The 17820-nt window shown below is 34.8% G+C and overlaps 1 protein-coding gene across 1 annotated transcript; it reads left to right on the forward strand.

Annotated features, from left to right (window-relative positions):
- The first annotated feature begins 3 nt into the window (after window positions 1–3).
- On the forward strand, window positions 4–890 carry LOC132254249 (uncharacterized). The gene has a single exon (XM_059739417.1). It carries the CDS (start codon window positions 450–452, stop codon window positions 780–782), a length of 333 nt encoding a protein of 110 aa, XP_059595400.1. The 5' UTR covers window positions 4–449; the 3' UTR covers window positions 783–890.
- Window positions 891–17820: the final 16930 nt, after the last annotated feature.

Below are 17820 nucleotides of genomic sequence, written 5' to 3' on the forward strand. Positions count from 1 at the left end.
CGTTACATGTTTTATATATATTACAATATTTTTCCTTTCATGTTTTATATCCCGTTTGGTTGGTCGGAAAATGTACAGGAAATGATATTTTCAGATCTTTTCACGCGTTAGTTGAATTGAAGATCTTGTTTTGGTTCTTTTGGAAGAAAAAGAAAATTATCATTATTATTGTTATTATTATTATTATTATGAGAAAAATGTTTTTTATTAAATTAAAATTTTTATTAGCATAATTTCAAGAATTAAATTCTGTTATAAATTTTTAAAATCAGTTATAGTATAAAATTGTAACGCATCCTGCATTTATATTCAGGATATAAATAAAATAAAAAATCCATATACTTAAAAATTTCTTTATCGATCTGAATTTTCACAGAGGATTATTCCATTTTATAGAACTTCAAGATTTAGACACCTCTACTGTAATCTCCCTCCTTCGCCTCTCTCCAATGCCTTCAGATCCTGAACCTCCTTCAAAAACTGGTAGCATTACTTGCCGTCGGATCCGGCTCCGGCTCCGGCTCCGGCGCAGGAGGAAGCTCCCGATCGTACGCCTGGGCGGGGATGCGGATGCAACGCCGCAGCAAGGGGAAGAGCTGGTCAGTATGACACAGAAGATGAAGGTGAAGCTCAAAGACTACTACCATACGGTGGTGAAGGAGTTTGTTGAAGCAGGAGGGAGCGTCAACTCTCTCCAGCAAAAGATCATGATGGAGAGCTCCTTCACAGTTCCGATCAAAGGAGTCGCCGTTTGTAGCTTTCCTTCTGTTTCCGGCTCCTGAGCAGCGAAGCGCCGCGGATGAGCGGCTTATGAGGTCGCTGTTTCATGTTGTGTACTTATTCAGTGAAACTGGAATAAATAAGAATGGAAGGTCGGTTTTAAGATTTTATTTATTTTTAGTAGGTGTGTATTCCTTCTTTTGTTTGGCTCCTGGGAAATTGTACAAATCCGTTTGATTTATTCTCTGCTTTGGCAGGTAAAATAAAAATATTTTCTTTTTAGAAAAAAAGGAATTTTTTCCTTTTAGTAAATATATTTTATTCATTTTTAATATTTTTATTTTCTAAAAAAATCACACAAAAAAAATTCTCTAGACTTAAAAATATGTTCCTATAAATAATAATTGAAAAGATAAAAAATATTTTCGAAATACTTTCAAAAAGTAGGTTGTACTTTCCACCTTCAAGAAATTTAGAAAAAAAAACAAATAGAATTAAATAAATATTTATCCGTCTTTCTTTTTATTGATTTCTCTCCATTGTTTTTTCTTCTAAAAGAACATTAAGAATTAAAAATAATTTATGTACAGTATCATTAATGGAAGTTAATGTCTTGCGTACAAATTCATGCACAAACCATTAATGTTAGGTTTGATTCCCTAAAACTATTTAAAAAATAATATTAAGAAAAATAGTGCTCTTATATTTAATTTATTATAATATATATATATATATATATATATATATATATATATATATATATATATATAATTAAATAACAATTTACATATTTTTAAATTATTTAATATTTATATAAAATAAAATTATATTAAATGAATTTAAAAATATATAAAATTATCTTTTTATATTTCATTAAAAAATGGGACCATTTATTTGCTTGCTTTTGCAAAATGCCAAAATTCAATGGTCTGATACTGCGGGATATGTTTTTTTTTTTTTTTCTTTTTTTCTTTTAAAAAAAAAAATATAATGGGAAAATGAATCAGTGCTCATTGTGGGTGGTGGCACCATTAAACAAACATGTGGGCAGACAGCCAGCTTGAAGGTGTACCAAAAAATTGGGCTGTCCTCCAATAATAATTCTATTAATAATAAGTAAATAAATGAATAAAATAATGTTTATCATGGCTATGATGTCATGCATTGCGTCATTGTAAATGGGCCATTCAGATGGGCCCATGAAATGCGGATAGAACGAGCAGCCCATGCAGATGAGCCCCGGTTATAAAGGACATTGAAGGTGATGAGGTGGCACCTACTCATTAAGATAAGTTCGATGACGTGGGCTCTTTATATCATGAGATGGAATGACCCTGGCTTTTTATTATTATTATTGTTGTTGATTACCTCTTCATTATGGTTAAAAGTGAGTGATGAAATCTATATTATTAGATGATGATATAAATGCATGATATTATGACACAAATAAATAAGATTAAAATATAAACAAATTTCATCAGGATACAAAGCAATGATCCGTAAGTCCGAGACATTTTAATTAGACCAAATTGTACATATAACATATTATGATTGATCTAACTTTTCAATGAATATTGAGTCATCATTTTAGCATAATCCTTTGAAAGAAGGCAAAATTACAAAGGAATGTTGCATTGAATATGAGACATATTTTATATGTAAGTTTTAAAAGGGTTTTCAAGATGAATCTCAACCATAGATTACATCGGACAAGAGGGTGAAGTATGTGTTTTTACAAATTTGAGATGACTAAAAAAAAAGTCATTACTCCTTAGAATTTTTTTTTTCTACTTTAAACTTTTCAAAAAACAATCTAAGGCGGGTGCATGAATGGATCACGAAAACTCTCTCAAGTCCCAACAAGTTAATAAGAACAATCGCATGCAAATGAATTGATACTCTCGTATCAATATTTACATAAACTATAAATTGCACTAATCATATATCCAAATATCCATTAAATTTGTAATCAAAGAAAAAATTATATCAAAACATTCTAAAGCTTAAATGATCAATCAAATTTCAATTCATCCCTCAAGAAACTAACTCATTAAAATAGTGTAAATGTTATAAGCAAAGATAAACAAATGAAAAGATGAAAAGAGAGATAATGACATAAAAATCTTCAAAGAGAGGAAAAAAAACACAAACCTATAAGTGATTGAAAAAATCCATTATTAAAAATAAATAAAAAATAAAAAATCATTTGAGCATAAAATTTTCTTAACTCAAATACACCAATCAATTTTCAAACTACTTAACTATCACTTTTCAACTTCAACTACACAAGTTCTTCTCTCTAAGAGTCAATATCAAGTTCACTCTCAATCATTTCTTGAAGTTCAATCAAGAAATCAATGACTTTTACCCCAATCCAATGGCAACAATAGAAGATTTGATGGAAGAACTAAGTGAATCAACATATATTTTGTGACAAAGTTCGATGAAAAATAGTTTTGTAGCTAAAAACATAGATTTTCTAAGGAAACAAACATCTTGGAAAGAAAGAAAACCACGATGGGAGGATTAGGAATGGCGACAGGACGGGTTTGGGACGGGTCATTCTCATCCCATTCCCGTACCCGATTATATAATTATTTCCCATCCTCGACACAAACCCGTGTCAAGGCAGGTTGATTGGTCCCCATCCCCGTTAACAAAAGAATTAATAACCTCATTCCTGCCTTGTCCTGAATGTCCATTGAGCCCTAACCATAATTGGTGATGAGTAGATCTTATACCTAAATGCACTTTCCTTTCATTGCAAAATAACGAGATTATGATAATATACCAAATAAGAAAAAATAATATCAAAGTTGAAATTAACACTACAACAATCAATAATTTTAAGCCCATAGTTAGCTTAAATAATTCAAAATTAATGCAAAACACAAAAAAAAAAAAAAAAATCATTTAAACAATTTACAAAAGAACATAATGAATAATGAACCAAACGGGAAAATGGGTCAATATCAGCCATGGATGTGAATTCTTCTTCAAGCCAATATTTGAGCCAAGATTTCATCAAATCCACTACTTCAAAGGCTTTCACGTTCCTTTTCAGTTATGCTCTTGGATAAAGACTTCAAGGTGATGCTTTAGATGATTGTGTTGCACATATTTAGGGCAAGGAGATCAAAGTCTATGACTAGTTTGATGTCACGATAGAGGAGTTTTGGGCTTTGAGGCTAAACCAAGAGCAAAATGGAATTGATTTCAGAGTATTTTAATTGGTGTGAGGGAGGAAGAAAAAGTGGTATTGATCCTCGAGATAGGGTTTCAAGCAGTGCATCAGAGGAAAAAGAAGAAGAAGCGGCTATCAGAATTAGGTCAAATGGGAAGAATGAAAGACAGTGTATCAAAGGAAGAAGAAGAAGAAGGAACGACCGTTAGAATTAGGGAAAATGGGAAAGAATGAAGTATATATATATGGGGAGTTTTTTGACACTTCACTAGTAGTTAAAGGATAAGTTTGTAAATTTATATCTAGGGTGAGGCGGGGTGGGTTGGAACAAAATCCATACTCGTCCCAAACCAGATTTGGGTTTTTAAAATATTCTCAAACCCGACCTATACCCGTTTTTTATATTTCACACATGTCCCAATAGGGGCAGGACGAGGCAGGTTACCCGATTAACCCACAAAATTGTCATCCCTAGGGAGGATGCGCAATGACTACTAAGTTTTCCTTAAATCCTAAAATGGAAAATTGGGTCTAAATTATGAGAGTTGCGATCAATCCAAGATTTTAAAAGAGGTTCTTTTTATGAATCGGTAAAATTTTGATCTAGATAGATAGATACATTTATCACAATACAAACTCAATTTTGAAGATGGATTGATCATGGTAAAGGTTTGAGCGATCATAAAACAAAACATAAAAAAGACTTGACTAAAAAACTACCATCCATGGACTCCTCATCTCAATTGCAAAAAATTAATCAAGGCAATTATGATTTAAAAAAACACCAATTGATCTTGAGAAAACAAAGGCTATGTTTAGTTAAGAAAAACACCTAAAAGGAGGGGTGAATTGAGTTTTTAAAATCTTTTCAATCACAACAAAATTAAACACAAGATAAGCAAAGTAAAGAGATAGAGTTGAGAGAATTCAAACTCGGGTTTATAGTGGTTCAACATTTCCTTGCCTACATCCACTCTCCTCAACTTCCTAACCGAGTAAGGGTTCCACTAACTTGAAGCTTCAACCAAGCTTCCAATCTTCTTACACTTGGATTCCGACTCCAATGGGCTCTTACACAACCTCTTCAAGATTCAACCCTCTTGAAGGCTTTAACACTCGGATTGTTACAAGATATAATCACTCAACCTAGCTTAAAGATGGCTCAAATACAAGACAAGGCTAGGATGACAAATAAGAGTGCACTAAAGGATATGCAAGTGGTGATTTAATGCACAATGAAGGAAATGAGAGCTTTTTGATCAAGAACAGGTAGGTAGGCTTTGAATGCAATTGTTCTCTTGTCAATAAATGAAGTGGAGCTCTCAATTTATAGGTTTCTAAGCTCGGGAGTCAAAAACAGCAAAAGGCAACCTCGTCCGATCGAGTTAGGGGTCGACCGGTTCACTAACCGTTGGAGTATTTAATGCATGATAGGTTACCGTTGCCTCGATCGGTCCTCGATCGGACGACCTCAACCGGTCGACCGGTTCCTCAACCGGTTGACTGGTTGGCCATAGCCTCGACCGGTTGAGTCTTTTTGGCCCCGAAAAACCTATTTTATGATTCCTTTCTTTTCTAACACTTAGGCAAGGTCTTTAGGTAAATTATTAAGCCAATTTTGAAACATTTTGCCTAAGGTAAATTAGTTAAAAACTCGGGTTTTAATGAAGTCGACGTTTTAAAGAATAAATCAAGTTTTCTAAGATGCATGAAAACGTATGAAAATCCTAAGTGCACTCATGCATTCATCTTACATTAGTTTCCTATGATCTCAAGTCTTCCAAGCGTCTCGATATTATATCCATTTGGTCATTTGATGAATTTTCGAGTTTATACCTGAGATTCTTAAACATTAAACCAATTAGTTACTTAACCATGGTTTGTTATCATCAAAATCCGATTAGAAGAACCCTTAAGCTAACAATCTCCTCTTTTTTTATGATGACAAACCTTGGTTATCTAGGAGAGAAAGAAATCTCTCCCTCAAACCAATCATGGATCAATCAAACGATAAGCAATGTAAAACATGAAAAATCAATGGATAAAAATATCATATCATATATATAAGGAAATCTCACATGTACAATAAAATAGATATGACAATGATAACAATGACATGCATGAGAGTCTCCTAGATCCTATAGATCCTAGATCCTATAAATATCTCCCCATTTGGCAACATAAAAAAGAAACGAATGGGGATGTCTAGCTAATCTCAAGGCTGAGGGGGTGGAGGAGGAAACACAGAGCGGAGATATGCCATTATCTCCTCATGCTGACTCGCATGACGGCTCTCAATACGATCCATGCGCTGCTCGAGATGGTCGAAGGTAGCCTGCTGCTGATCCATACGCTCCTCTATGCACTCAAATTGCTGCTGGAAGTGATTAAACCGATAGGTGACTCTAGTCTGATACTGATCGAGATGCTCCTCCATAGAATAGAAGCGGGAGTCATGGACTAGGGCAAACTCCTCCATACGAGTCCCAAGAGAGCTGATCTGCGCGGAGAGATCCATCCAAGGCGCATGATCAGGAACATGAGGTGCCTGAGATGGTAGCTTGGTAAATGATGGCTGAGATGAAGGGTCTGCTATGAAAGACGACTCAGTCATCATAGGCTCGAAGAAAGTAGCCTCAACATGAATGCCCTTTGACTGATGTGGAGGCGGAATGTCAAACTCGGGCCCTCTTTGCTCAAAGTCCCTCTAAGGGTCCAATCCATCCTCCATCTCTCTGATCTCGGCCTCCTCCTCTACTCCAGGGTGTATCTGATCATGTTCCCGAGCCTGTCGCTCAGCTTTCCTAACTTAGGAGCCATCGGGTGCCTTCTCGAACTTCATGCGCCCCAAAGACTACTCATCATATGTGTCATAGCTGGTGGGGGCCTCAAAATTTGTCTCTCTACTCAAGTCGACCCCGGCATCCTTGAAAGCACGAGTAAGGAAGCGGTCGTAGGGGAGTACTCGTGTCGAGCTCTCAACATAGGAGATCATATGCATCATCATAAGGTATCCAACATGAATCTGTCTCCCGGTGAGGATCGAGTCCACGATAAAAGCCTCGAGGTAGGAGACCTCGTCTCGATGTCCTCCACGTGGCAAGAGAATCGAACAGATCATGTGGTGAAGGATTCGGCTAGTCACTGTCAAGCTGTGAGCCGATGGTTTGCCCATCCCCTAAGGATCGACAAGTCCGCACAACCTCTGAACAGCTTCTCTAGGCTCAAATCCTGGCATAGTGGGCCACGCCTTGGCCTCATAAACACGGAGTCCAACCGAAGGGATGTCGAGAATGCGGTAGATGCTCTCGGGACTTAATCGGATCTCAACGCCTCTCATAGTGGATAATACGGGTCCTCCAAGCCCGTAGGTCACCCGAGAATAGAAAGCTCGCACCAAAGTCGGGAAGACCGGCTCAGAGATCGTCACTACGGGTAGCCATCCTATCCGTCCGAATAGCCCCTCAAAGCCAAAGTGCTGAAGTTGGGAGAAGTTGACACTTCTCCCTGTGACGACTTTCCTCTGGGCAAATTTCTGCTTGTAGCGCTGATAGTCTTCATTCGAACTGAAGAGTGTCGTGTCAAACCTTGCCTTTCGGCGAGCCTCCGTCTGTTCGGGCTGAGATGACTAAGCAGGGCGCTTGCCTTGAGCCTTTGAAGTGCCCGTCTCTCTCCGTGGTGCCATCCAATGAAACAAAAAAGGGAAGAAGGAGTCCAAAGAGAGAAGGAAAGCAAATAGGAAGAAGCAACCACCAACCCGAAACCCTAGACGCTCGGAGATGGAGCTGAACAGTCCTGAGGCACGCGGTGCAGAGAGGAGACGCTCTCAAGAGGTGAAACCCTAGGTTTCAAACCAAAACCCTAGCTCAAATCCGTCCCAAAAACGAGTCCAAGCCTTCAATCAGACCAAAAACCGACCCAAAATCGCCTCTGGAAGTAGGGATGCGAAGGGGCGGCAAGCTCTGGAAGAGAAAATGGGAGAAATGAAGCGCGTGGGGGGCGTTTTAAATTCTCAGCCCCGACGAACCAGTCGACCTGTTCATAACCGGTCGACCGCCTGGTCAACGGTCAATTTTTCCAAATTTTCTTGCATTTTCTTGTCTTGTGATCCTTCCCCTGCCCTTTTCAATTGAAATCCCCAATTTTTTTATGTCTAATGCCACGAGAATTTTGATTTTTTGTCAAAATTTGACATCTTTCCTATGATTATTTCTATATGATGCATATGATATGAATTTCACGCAATCATAGGGTATATTCAAGAGTAATATCAACAAGAATTCATCAAGCAATCATTTGATCATAAAGAAATCACCCCTAGTTGTCTTCTAATATCAACAAATTGCTATTCACTTAGGGGTTTTGTAAAAATATCGGCAAGTTGATCTTTTGTGCTTACAAATTCAAGAGTAATGTCACCCTTTTGTGCATGGTCTCTAAGAAAATGATGTCTTATCTCTATATGCTTAGTCCTAGAGTGTTGTACCGGATTTTTTGAGATGTTTATAGCACTAGTGTTATCACATTTTATAGGAACATGCTCAAAAATCAAATTGAAATCACTAAGTGTTTGTTTCATCCAAAGGATTTGTGCACAACATAAACCGGTTGCTATGTATTCGGCTTCCGCCGTAGACAAAGCTACCGAATTTTGCTTCTTACTATGCCATGAAACAAGTGAGTGTCCTAGGAAATGACAAGTGCCACTAGTGCTTTTCCTCTCAACTTTACAACAGGCAAAGTCGGCATCCGAGTATCCAATTAATTCAAAGTTATCACCCTTAGGATACCATAGGCCTATGTCTAGGGGTCTCCAACGGGCGGGCCGGGCCGTAAATAGGAGGCCCGCGGCCCAGCTCCGGCCGGGCCTATGGGCCCGTTGACTGGTCAACGGGCCGGGCCAGGGAAAAATCTTCGGCCCGCGGCCCGGCCTATGAGCCCGCGGGCTGGGCGGGCGGGCTGCGGGCCGGGCCAGCGGGCCGGGCTGGGGGCGGGCTGGCGGGCGGGCTAGCGGGCCAAGCCTTGGGCTTTTTTAAATAAGCCAAAATGGCTTTAGAAATGAATGGAGAGGGGGGGATTCGAACCCCTCCCCTCATGGTTCAAAGTAAAGGCTCTAACCAACTGAGCCACATTACTTTTGTGTTAAATGTTAGAGTTAGTTATATATATATAACATAAAGTATATTATTTTTTAAAAAAAAATTAAAGGCTCCAACCCATGCTCCTAGCTGCCATGTGACCGTTGGGCAACGGTCACATGGCCAATTTTTTTTTTTTTTTTAAAAAAACCTTCCTATAAATACATCTTCTCCCTTTTCATTTTTTCATCAAATTCTCTCTAATTCTCTCTCTATTTCTCTCACATTCTACAATATTTCAAATTCTTTTATTTTTCCCTCAAATTATACAATATTGTTGGTGGTGCAAAACAAGCATTGGTGGCTCCAAGAGTTCAAATTTGCTAGGAATTTCTGCATCGGTTCTCTAATTGAGTAACATACTTCACCCCTACTACTTTATTTTTTTGTTACATTTTTTTTTATATTTATTACTTTATTATTTTTGGCATAATATTTTATCAATAATTATAATATGACAACAAGTGCTTCTTCATCTAGTCCATGTGATGAAATATCATCAAACAAAAAATTTACTTCAAATATATGGAATTTTTTTGATAGAGTAGAAATAATTTTAGAAAATAATAAAAAATAAATAAAAGCAAAATGTAAAATTTGTAATAAATTTCTTACTAGTGGCTCAAATGCAGGCACAAGTCATTTAAAAAGACATCACGAAAATTGTAAAACTAAAAATAATGTAGATATTAGAAATTATATGCAATTAGGTAAAAATGAAAGTGGAAATTTAAAAACATTTTCTTATGATGAATCTAACTGTCGTGAAGAAATGATTGATTATATAATAAGAGCAGAACAACCTTTCAACATGATGGAAACTCATGATTTTGTAGGAACAATTCAACGAGGTATTAATCCTCAATTTAAAGGTTGGTCTGGAAATATAGTTAAAAGAGATATTATGAAAAAATTTTATACACAAAAAGAAATTTTAAAAATTTTTTTTGCAAATTTTGAAGGAAATATTTGTTTAACATCTGATATTTGGACATCTTTAACTCACACTGGTTTTTTATGTATAACTGCTCATTACATTGATAATGAATGGAAATTAAATAAAAGAATAATTTCATTTAAATTAATAAATGCTCCACATAGTGGTAAAAATATAGCAGCTTTAATAAATGAAGAAATTATAAATTTAGGCTTTCGTGATAAAATATTGACAGTAACATTAGATAATGCTGCTAATAATGATGCAGCAATAAATAGACTAAAACTATATTGGCAAGTAAAAGATGATCATGCTAAAATATTTCATGTGCGTTGTTGTGCACATATTTTAAATTTAATTGTAAATGATGGATTAAAAAATGTTGATGATACATTGGAAAAAATTAGAGGCATTGCATATAGTATTAATAGTTCTCAAGCAAAACATGAATTATTTTTTTATTGTTGCAAAATGTTAAATATGAAAAGAAAAAAATATAAATTTGGATATGGCCATTAGATGGAATTCCACATATAAACTTTTACAAAATATTACAAAATATAGAAAAGTAGTCGAATTATATGAAATACAATTACTTAACAATGATTGTGAAGCAGATATTTATGCATTAAGTGATTATGATTGGCATGTTGCGGATCTTTTAAGAGATCTTTTTGAAATTTTTGATACTTCAACAAACATTTTTTGTGGTGTATATTATCCAACTTCAAATCGAGTTATTATGCAAATAACTAATATTTTTATTGTACTTCAAAAATATTTAAGTTTTGAAATATTTAATGATACAATATTTGCAATGATAGAAAAATTTAGAAAATATTGGGGAGAAATACCTTTAATTTTTTATATTGCTTTAATTGTGGACCCTAGATTGAAATTTGAAGCTTTGGATGAATGGTTAACAATTATTTATTTTAATGACCAAATAAAAATTGAAGAAATTAAAAATGAAATAAATTCATTATTATATAATTTATATAACTATTATAAAGAAAAATATGGTAATGATATTAATACTAATAAATTACCACCTACATCTACAAACTCCTCATCTTTTTATAAAGGAGCTCTAGAAATGTTGAAAAGTCGAAAAAAGACAACAAATAGTTCTCCAAATAATACATCTGATTTAGATAAATATCTTAATACTGATATAATTCCATTTGAAGATCAAGCAGATTTTGATATTTTAATATGGTGGAAATCACATCAACACAAATATCCTGTGCTTTCTATAATTGCTCGTGATGTACTAACAGTTCCTATGAGTACAGTTGCATCAGAAGCTGCTTTTAGTGCAGGTGGAAGAGTTATTAGTAAAAAACGATGCAACTTAGCGCCAGACGTTATTGAAGCAGGGATATGTGTAAAAGATTGGGAAATTGCAGAAAAAAGGATGTACGATTCCATTCGAGAAACAGAGATACTTGCCGATATGGAATCTTTAAAACTATCAAGATCTTCATGGATGCATGATAGTTCGCCATCACCGCTAGAAAATAATGACTAAATGTATATTATATTTTTATTTTTATTTTTTGTGGTTGAAAAATACAAATGATTGACAAATAAATAGGTGCCAACCTAGTTGGGATGTATTTATTTTGTAGTGATGTAAAATTTTCCCACATTTTTAAATGTAATTATACATTCAATGAATAAAATTTTGAAATGAATATTTTTTTTAATACTTTTTATTTTTGTAGTTTTTTTTTTTAAATGGGCGGGCCTACAGGCCGGGCCGGGCCTAAAGCGGGCCGCGGGCTTTTTGGAGACCCCTACCTATGTCCATAGTTCCTTTTAAATATCTAAGAATTTGCTTTGCAGCACTTAAATGAGATTCCTTAGGACAAGATTGAAATCTAGCACACAAGCATACACTATACATGATGTCGGGTCTACTAGCGGTCAAATATAGCAAAGAACCTATCATGCCTCTATACATAGTTGAGTTGACGGGCTTACATTTCTCATCCATGTCAAGCTTGATGGATGAACTCATTGGAGTCTTCATTGTTTTGGCTTCCTCCATATTGAACCTTTTGAGGAGATCCCTTATATATTTGGCTTGATTGATGAAAGTTCCTTCCTTTAGTTGCTTGATTTGAAGTCCAAGGAAGAAGTTAAGTTCTCCCATCATGCTCATTTTGAACTCACTATGCATGCATTTAGAGAATTCTTCACAAAGAGAGACATTAGTAGCTCTAAAAATGATATCATCAACGTATATTTGAACTAAGAACATGTCATTATCTTTGGTTTTTATGAAAAGAGTTGTGTCAATTTTTCCCATTTTAAAACCCTTTTTCAAAAGAAATTTACTCAATCTTTCATACCATACTCTAGGTGCTTGTTTCAAACCATAAAGTGCCTTTTTAAGTCTAAAAACATGATTAGGAAAGTTAAAACTTTGAAAACTGGGTGGTTGTTCAACATATACCTCTTCATTTATAAAGCCGTTTAAGAAAGCACTTTTCACATCCATTTGATATAAAACAAAGTCTTTAAAATATGCAAAGGCAAGTAGCATCCTAATGGCTTCGAATCTAGCTACGGGAGCAAAGGTTTCTTCATAATCTATCCCTTCTTCTTGATTAAAACCTTGGGCTACCAATCTTGCTTTATTCCTTATAATTATGCCATTTTCATCTATTTTGTTTCTAAAGACCCATCTAGTTCCAATAACACTTTGATTTTGAGGTCTTGGCACTAATTCCCATGCTTCACTTCTTTCAAATTGGTTTAACTCTTCTTGCATGACAATCATCCAATTTTCATCAACTAGAGCATCTTTTATATTTTTAGGTTCAATTTGAGAGATAAAAGCAAGATTATTGCAAATATTTCTAAGGGATGATCTAGTTCTTACCCCACTAGATGGATTACCTATAATTTGATCTTGTGGGTGGTTGATGACAAACTTCCAATCTTTAGGGAGGTCTTGGTTTGATTCACCTTGCACTTGTTGAGGAGGAGGTAGTGCCAAAGGTGATTTCTCTTTCTTGGGATCCTCTACAACTTCTTCTTGTTGCTTTCTATCTTCAATTTGTAATTTTCCCATGGAGGTCTCCAAGCCTAAATCATCATCAAAGCTCTCTCTTTCTTGGAGAGAATTGTTAGATTCATAAAAAATAACATGGATGGACTCCTCAACTACCATGGTTCTTTTGTTAAAAACTCTAAAAGCTTTACTTGAAGTTAAGTAACCAAGAAAAATTCCAACATCCGATTTTGCATCAAATTTTCCAAGATTGTCTTTGGTGTTTAATATAAAGCATTTGCACCCAAAGACTTTGAAATAGCTAATGTTGGGTTTCTTGTTTTTCCAAAGCTCATAGGGAGTTTTCTTAAGAATAGGCCTTAATAAAATTCTATTTAAAACATAACAAGAAGTGTTAACGGCTTCGACCCAAAAGTATTTCGGTAAATTGTTTTCATTTAGCATGGTTCTAGCCATTTCTTGAAGAGTTCTATTTTTCCTTTCAACTATCCCATTTTGTTGAGGAGTTCTAGGAGCCGAAAAGTTGTGGTTAATACCATGCTCATTGCAATAGTCTTCAAAATCACTATTTTCAAATTCTCTCCCATGATCACTTCTTATACAAGTAATTGTAAAACCTTTTTCATTTTAAACCTTGTTGCAAAACTTTGAAAACTCATAAAAGGCTTCATTCTTTTTACTTAAAAATAAGATCCAAGTGTATCTAGAGAAGTCATCCACAATAACAAAAGCATAAGATTTTCCTCCAAGGCTTGGTGTCTTAGAGAGACCAAATAAATTCATATGCAACAATTCAAGAGGTCTAGTTGTTGAAATGAAATTTTTGTTTTTAAAAGAGTTTTTTATTTGCTTTCCCATTTGACAAGCTTCACAAACTTTGTCTTTTTGAAAATTTATTTTGGGAAGGCCTCTAACAAGTTCATCTTTGTTGAGTTGGGAAATGAGGTCCATGTTAGCATGTCCCAACCTCCTATGCCACAACCAACTTTGATCATGCATGCTTGAAAAGCATCTATCATGGCCATCATATTTTGAAATATTTATTACATAAACATTATCACATCTATGGCCCATGAAGATGGTTTCAAAAGATTTTTGTCTACAAGAGAAAATTGAAAGAAAGGAGGTTAACCATTCATTTTTCTTTTTCAAAATCTCATTTTCACTCCTCAAAATCTCATTTTCCTTTTCAAGATGAGTTTTAGATAATTCATCAATTGAAAACTTTTCTTTCACTTCTTCAAGTTCCTTTTCAAGATCTTGAATTTTCTTTTTAAGAGAATTATTTTTCAAACTAAGTTTTTCAAAATCCTCATATAATTCTTCAAAAACATCATGCATATCTTCATCACTAAAGTTAGAATTTACCTCATCAAGATCATCTATTGCCATGAAGCACATGTTTGCCACTTCCTTCTCATTTTCTTCTTCGGAGGATTTTTCACTTTCACTCCAAGTGGCCATCATTGCCTTCTTCATTCTTCTCTTGGCTTCACTCTTGTAGAGAGGACAATCGTATTTGATGTGTCCCGGTTTTTTGCACTTGAAGCATGTCAATTCTCTTTTCTCTTCCCATTTCTCCTTGTCACCATGGGATGAAGATTCCTTTTTAGAAGGATCCCTTCTAGAGGTGAATTTCCTTCCTCTAAACCTTCCACCTCTCATGAATTTATTGAGCTTTCTTGTGATGAGGGCTAGATCATCATCTTCATCACTTGGCTTTTCTTCTTCAACATCTTCTTCTTCCTTGGTTGTAGCTTTAAGGGTTATGCTCTTCTTCTTTTTGTCTTCACCCTCTTGTAGCTTCTTTGTCAAATTGATCTCATATGTCATTAATGACCCTATGAGCTCTTCCATAGGTAGCTTAGTCAAGTCTTTTGCTTCTTAAATTGCGGTGACCTTGGTATGCCACTTTGATGGGAGAGACCTCAATATCTTCATCACCTTCTCAGATTCCTTGTAGGTTTCTCCCAAAGCTTCAAGACCATTGACAATGTCGGTGAACCTAGTAATCATCTCAACAATAGTCTCAGTTTCTTTCATTGAAAACAATTCATAATTATGAACAAGTAAATTGATTTTTGACTCTTTCACTTGTTTAGTTCCTTCATGAGTTATTTCAAGCAACCTCCAAATTTCTTTAGCCGATTTTGCATTGACATATTCTATTATATTCATTTCTATCCATAGCACATTACAAAGTAAAAACGGCTTTAGCATTTAATTGAAAGTTTCTTCTATCAAGCTCATTCCATTCTTGTTTGGGTTTTGGAACCAAAACACCATCCACTAGTTTAGTGGGAAAAGTTGGGTCATCTTCAATGACATCCCATACATCTAAATCAGTAGATTGCAAATACCAAGTCATTCTAGTTTTCCAATAGAGATAGTCGGTTCCCGTAAAGAATGGAGCTCTATGTTTTGAAAAAATTTCAACTTGAGATGAGCTTGATGGAATAGTCATTTCCTCTTAAATGATTAAGTCTTAAAAGAAGAGGTCTAGCTCTAATACCGATTGAGAAAACAAAGGCTATGTTTAGTTAAGAAAAACACCCAAAAGGGGGGGGTGAATTGGGTTTTTAAAATCTTTTCAATCACAACAAAATTAAACAAAAGATAAGCAAAGTAAAGAAATAGAGTTGAGAGAATTCAAACTCGGGTTTATAGTGGTTCGACACTTCCTTGCCTACGTCCACTCTCCTCAACCTCCTAACCGAGTGAAGGTTCCACTAACTTGAAGTTTCAACCAAGCTTCCAATCTTCTTACACTTGGATTCCGGCTCTAATGGGCTCTTACACAACCTCTTCAAGATTTAACCCTCTTGAAGGCTTTAACACTAGGATTGTTATAAGATATAATCACTCAACCTAGCTTAAAGATGGCTCAAATACAAGACAAGGCTAGGATGACAAACAAGAGTGCACTAAAGGATATGCAAGTGGTGATTTAATGCACAATGAAGGAAATGAAAGCTTTTTTATCAAGAACAGGTAGGTAGGCTTTGAATGCAATTGTTCTATTGTCAATAAATGAAGTGGAGCTCTCAATTTATAGGTTTCTAAGCTCGGGAGTCAAAAACAGCAAAAGGCAACCTCGTCCGGTCGAGCTAGGGGTCGACCGGTTCACTAGCCGTTGAAGTATTTAATGCATGACAGGTTACCGTTGCCTCAACCGGACCTCGACCGGTAAAGGAATCACCTCGACTAGGAAGAGAAGGCTACTGGGAGAGAGAGAAGGTTTTTTTAACCTTTCTCGACCGGTCCTCGACCGGACGACCTCAACCGGTCCATCGGTTCCTCAACCGATTGACCGGTTGGCCATAGCCTTGACCGGTTGAGCCTTTTTGGCCCCGAAAAACCTATTTTATGATTCCTTTCTTTTCTAACACTTAGACAAGGTCTTTAGGTAAATTATTAAGCCAATTTTGAAACATTTTGCCTAAGGTAAATTAGTTAAAAACTCGAGTTTTAATGAAGTCGACATTTTAAAGAATAAACCGAGTTTTCTAAGATGCATGAAAATGTATGAAAATCCTAAGTGCACTCATGCATTCATCTTACATTAGTTTCCTATGATCTCAAGTCTTCCAAGCGTCTCGATCTTATATCCATTTGGTCATTTGATGAATTTTCAAGTTTATACCTGAGATTCTTAAACATTAAACCAATTAGTTACTTAACCATGGTTCGTTATCATCAAAACCCGATTAGGAGAACCCTTGGGCTAACAGATCTTATTAAGTCCATCTATGTACCTTCGCTTCTAAGCGGTTTGAAACAACATTGATATGATCTTTAAATAAGCAATAGCCTAAGGGAGGATATGAAAGACTTGAGCCAAGAGTATTCTTAGGAGTTAAAGAATGTTCGATTTGGAATTATGAATCCATCTAAGGCTAACATTCACAATTTTGATATTATTATCTTTATTTTTATGAAGTTATTTTAAAGTCGAAAGTCATTTTAGTAAAATCATTCACAAAAAATCTCTCCATCTAAAGCAACTTTTTGTTATGGGCTTTAATTAGAAGTTAAAGTTGAAGTCAAATTTGTAATTTTCAAAAGAAAAAATATTGTTATTATGAAAGTTTTATTTATTGTTTTATAACTTCTTTATAAAAGTATATTTTTCTTTCTTAACTATTAAGCATTTTTTAAAGCTATAAGTTTTTGTGATAAGATTAATCAAATATATACAAAAGCATTCATTAAGTATAAAAGGGAGTTTTTGACTTCTCAAAAGCTAATCAAACAAAGCCGGTACTAAACTTCAAATGAAGCTTTCAACTCTTCAAAATACATTTTAATTCTAATTTCATTTTCTTAATAAATAATGAGCCCATGTCACTAAACAAACACTTTTTAAAATGACAATTAATTAAAAATGCGTTTAACAGTGATTTTAGAAAGTGTTTATAATTTTTTTAACACTTAAAATATTTTATTTTTTAAGTACAAAAAAGACTAAAAACACTTCATATAATCACTACCCAACACACTCTAAAAGTAATTAGATTGGCATAATGGTCTTTTTTTTAATATTATAATAGTATCAATTTTGTTATCTAGGTCTTATTTATTTGTACTTGAACCATTTATTCATAATTAATTAATTAATTAATTAAGTTTGTATCTTTGATCAATGACCCAAATTTGATCATACCATCAAAAGTTTAAGTGAAAAAGTTTTGTATGGTATCAAAGAAGTGTCATGGAAAATACAGTCATGTTGTTCTTTAACCTATATCAAGTAAGGCATGTTGAGCTAAATCATTTGAACGTGGAAATTAGAGTTATGTATATATATATATATATAATA

This window comes from Vitis vinifera, chromosome 9 (genome assembly GCF_030704535.1).
Source record: "Vitis vinifera cultivar Pinot Noir 40024 chromosome 9, ASM3070453v1".
Lineage (NCBI taxonomy): Eukaryota > Viridiplantae > Streptophyta > Magnoliopsida > Vitales > Vitaceae > Vitis > Vitis vinifera.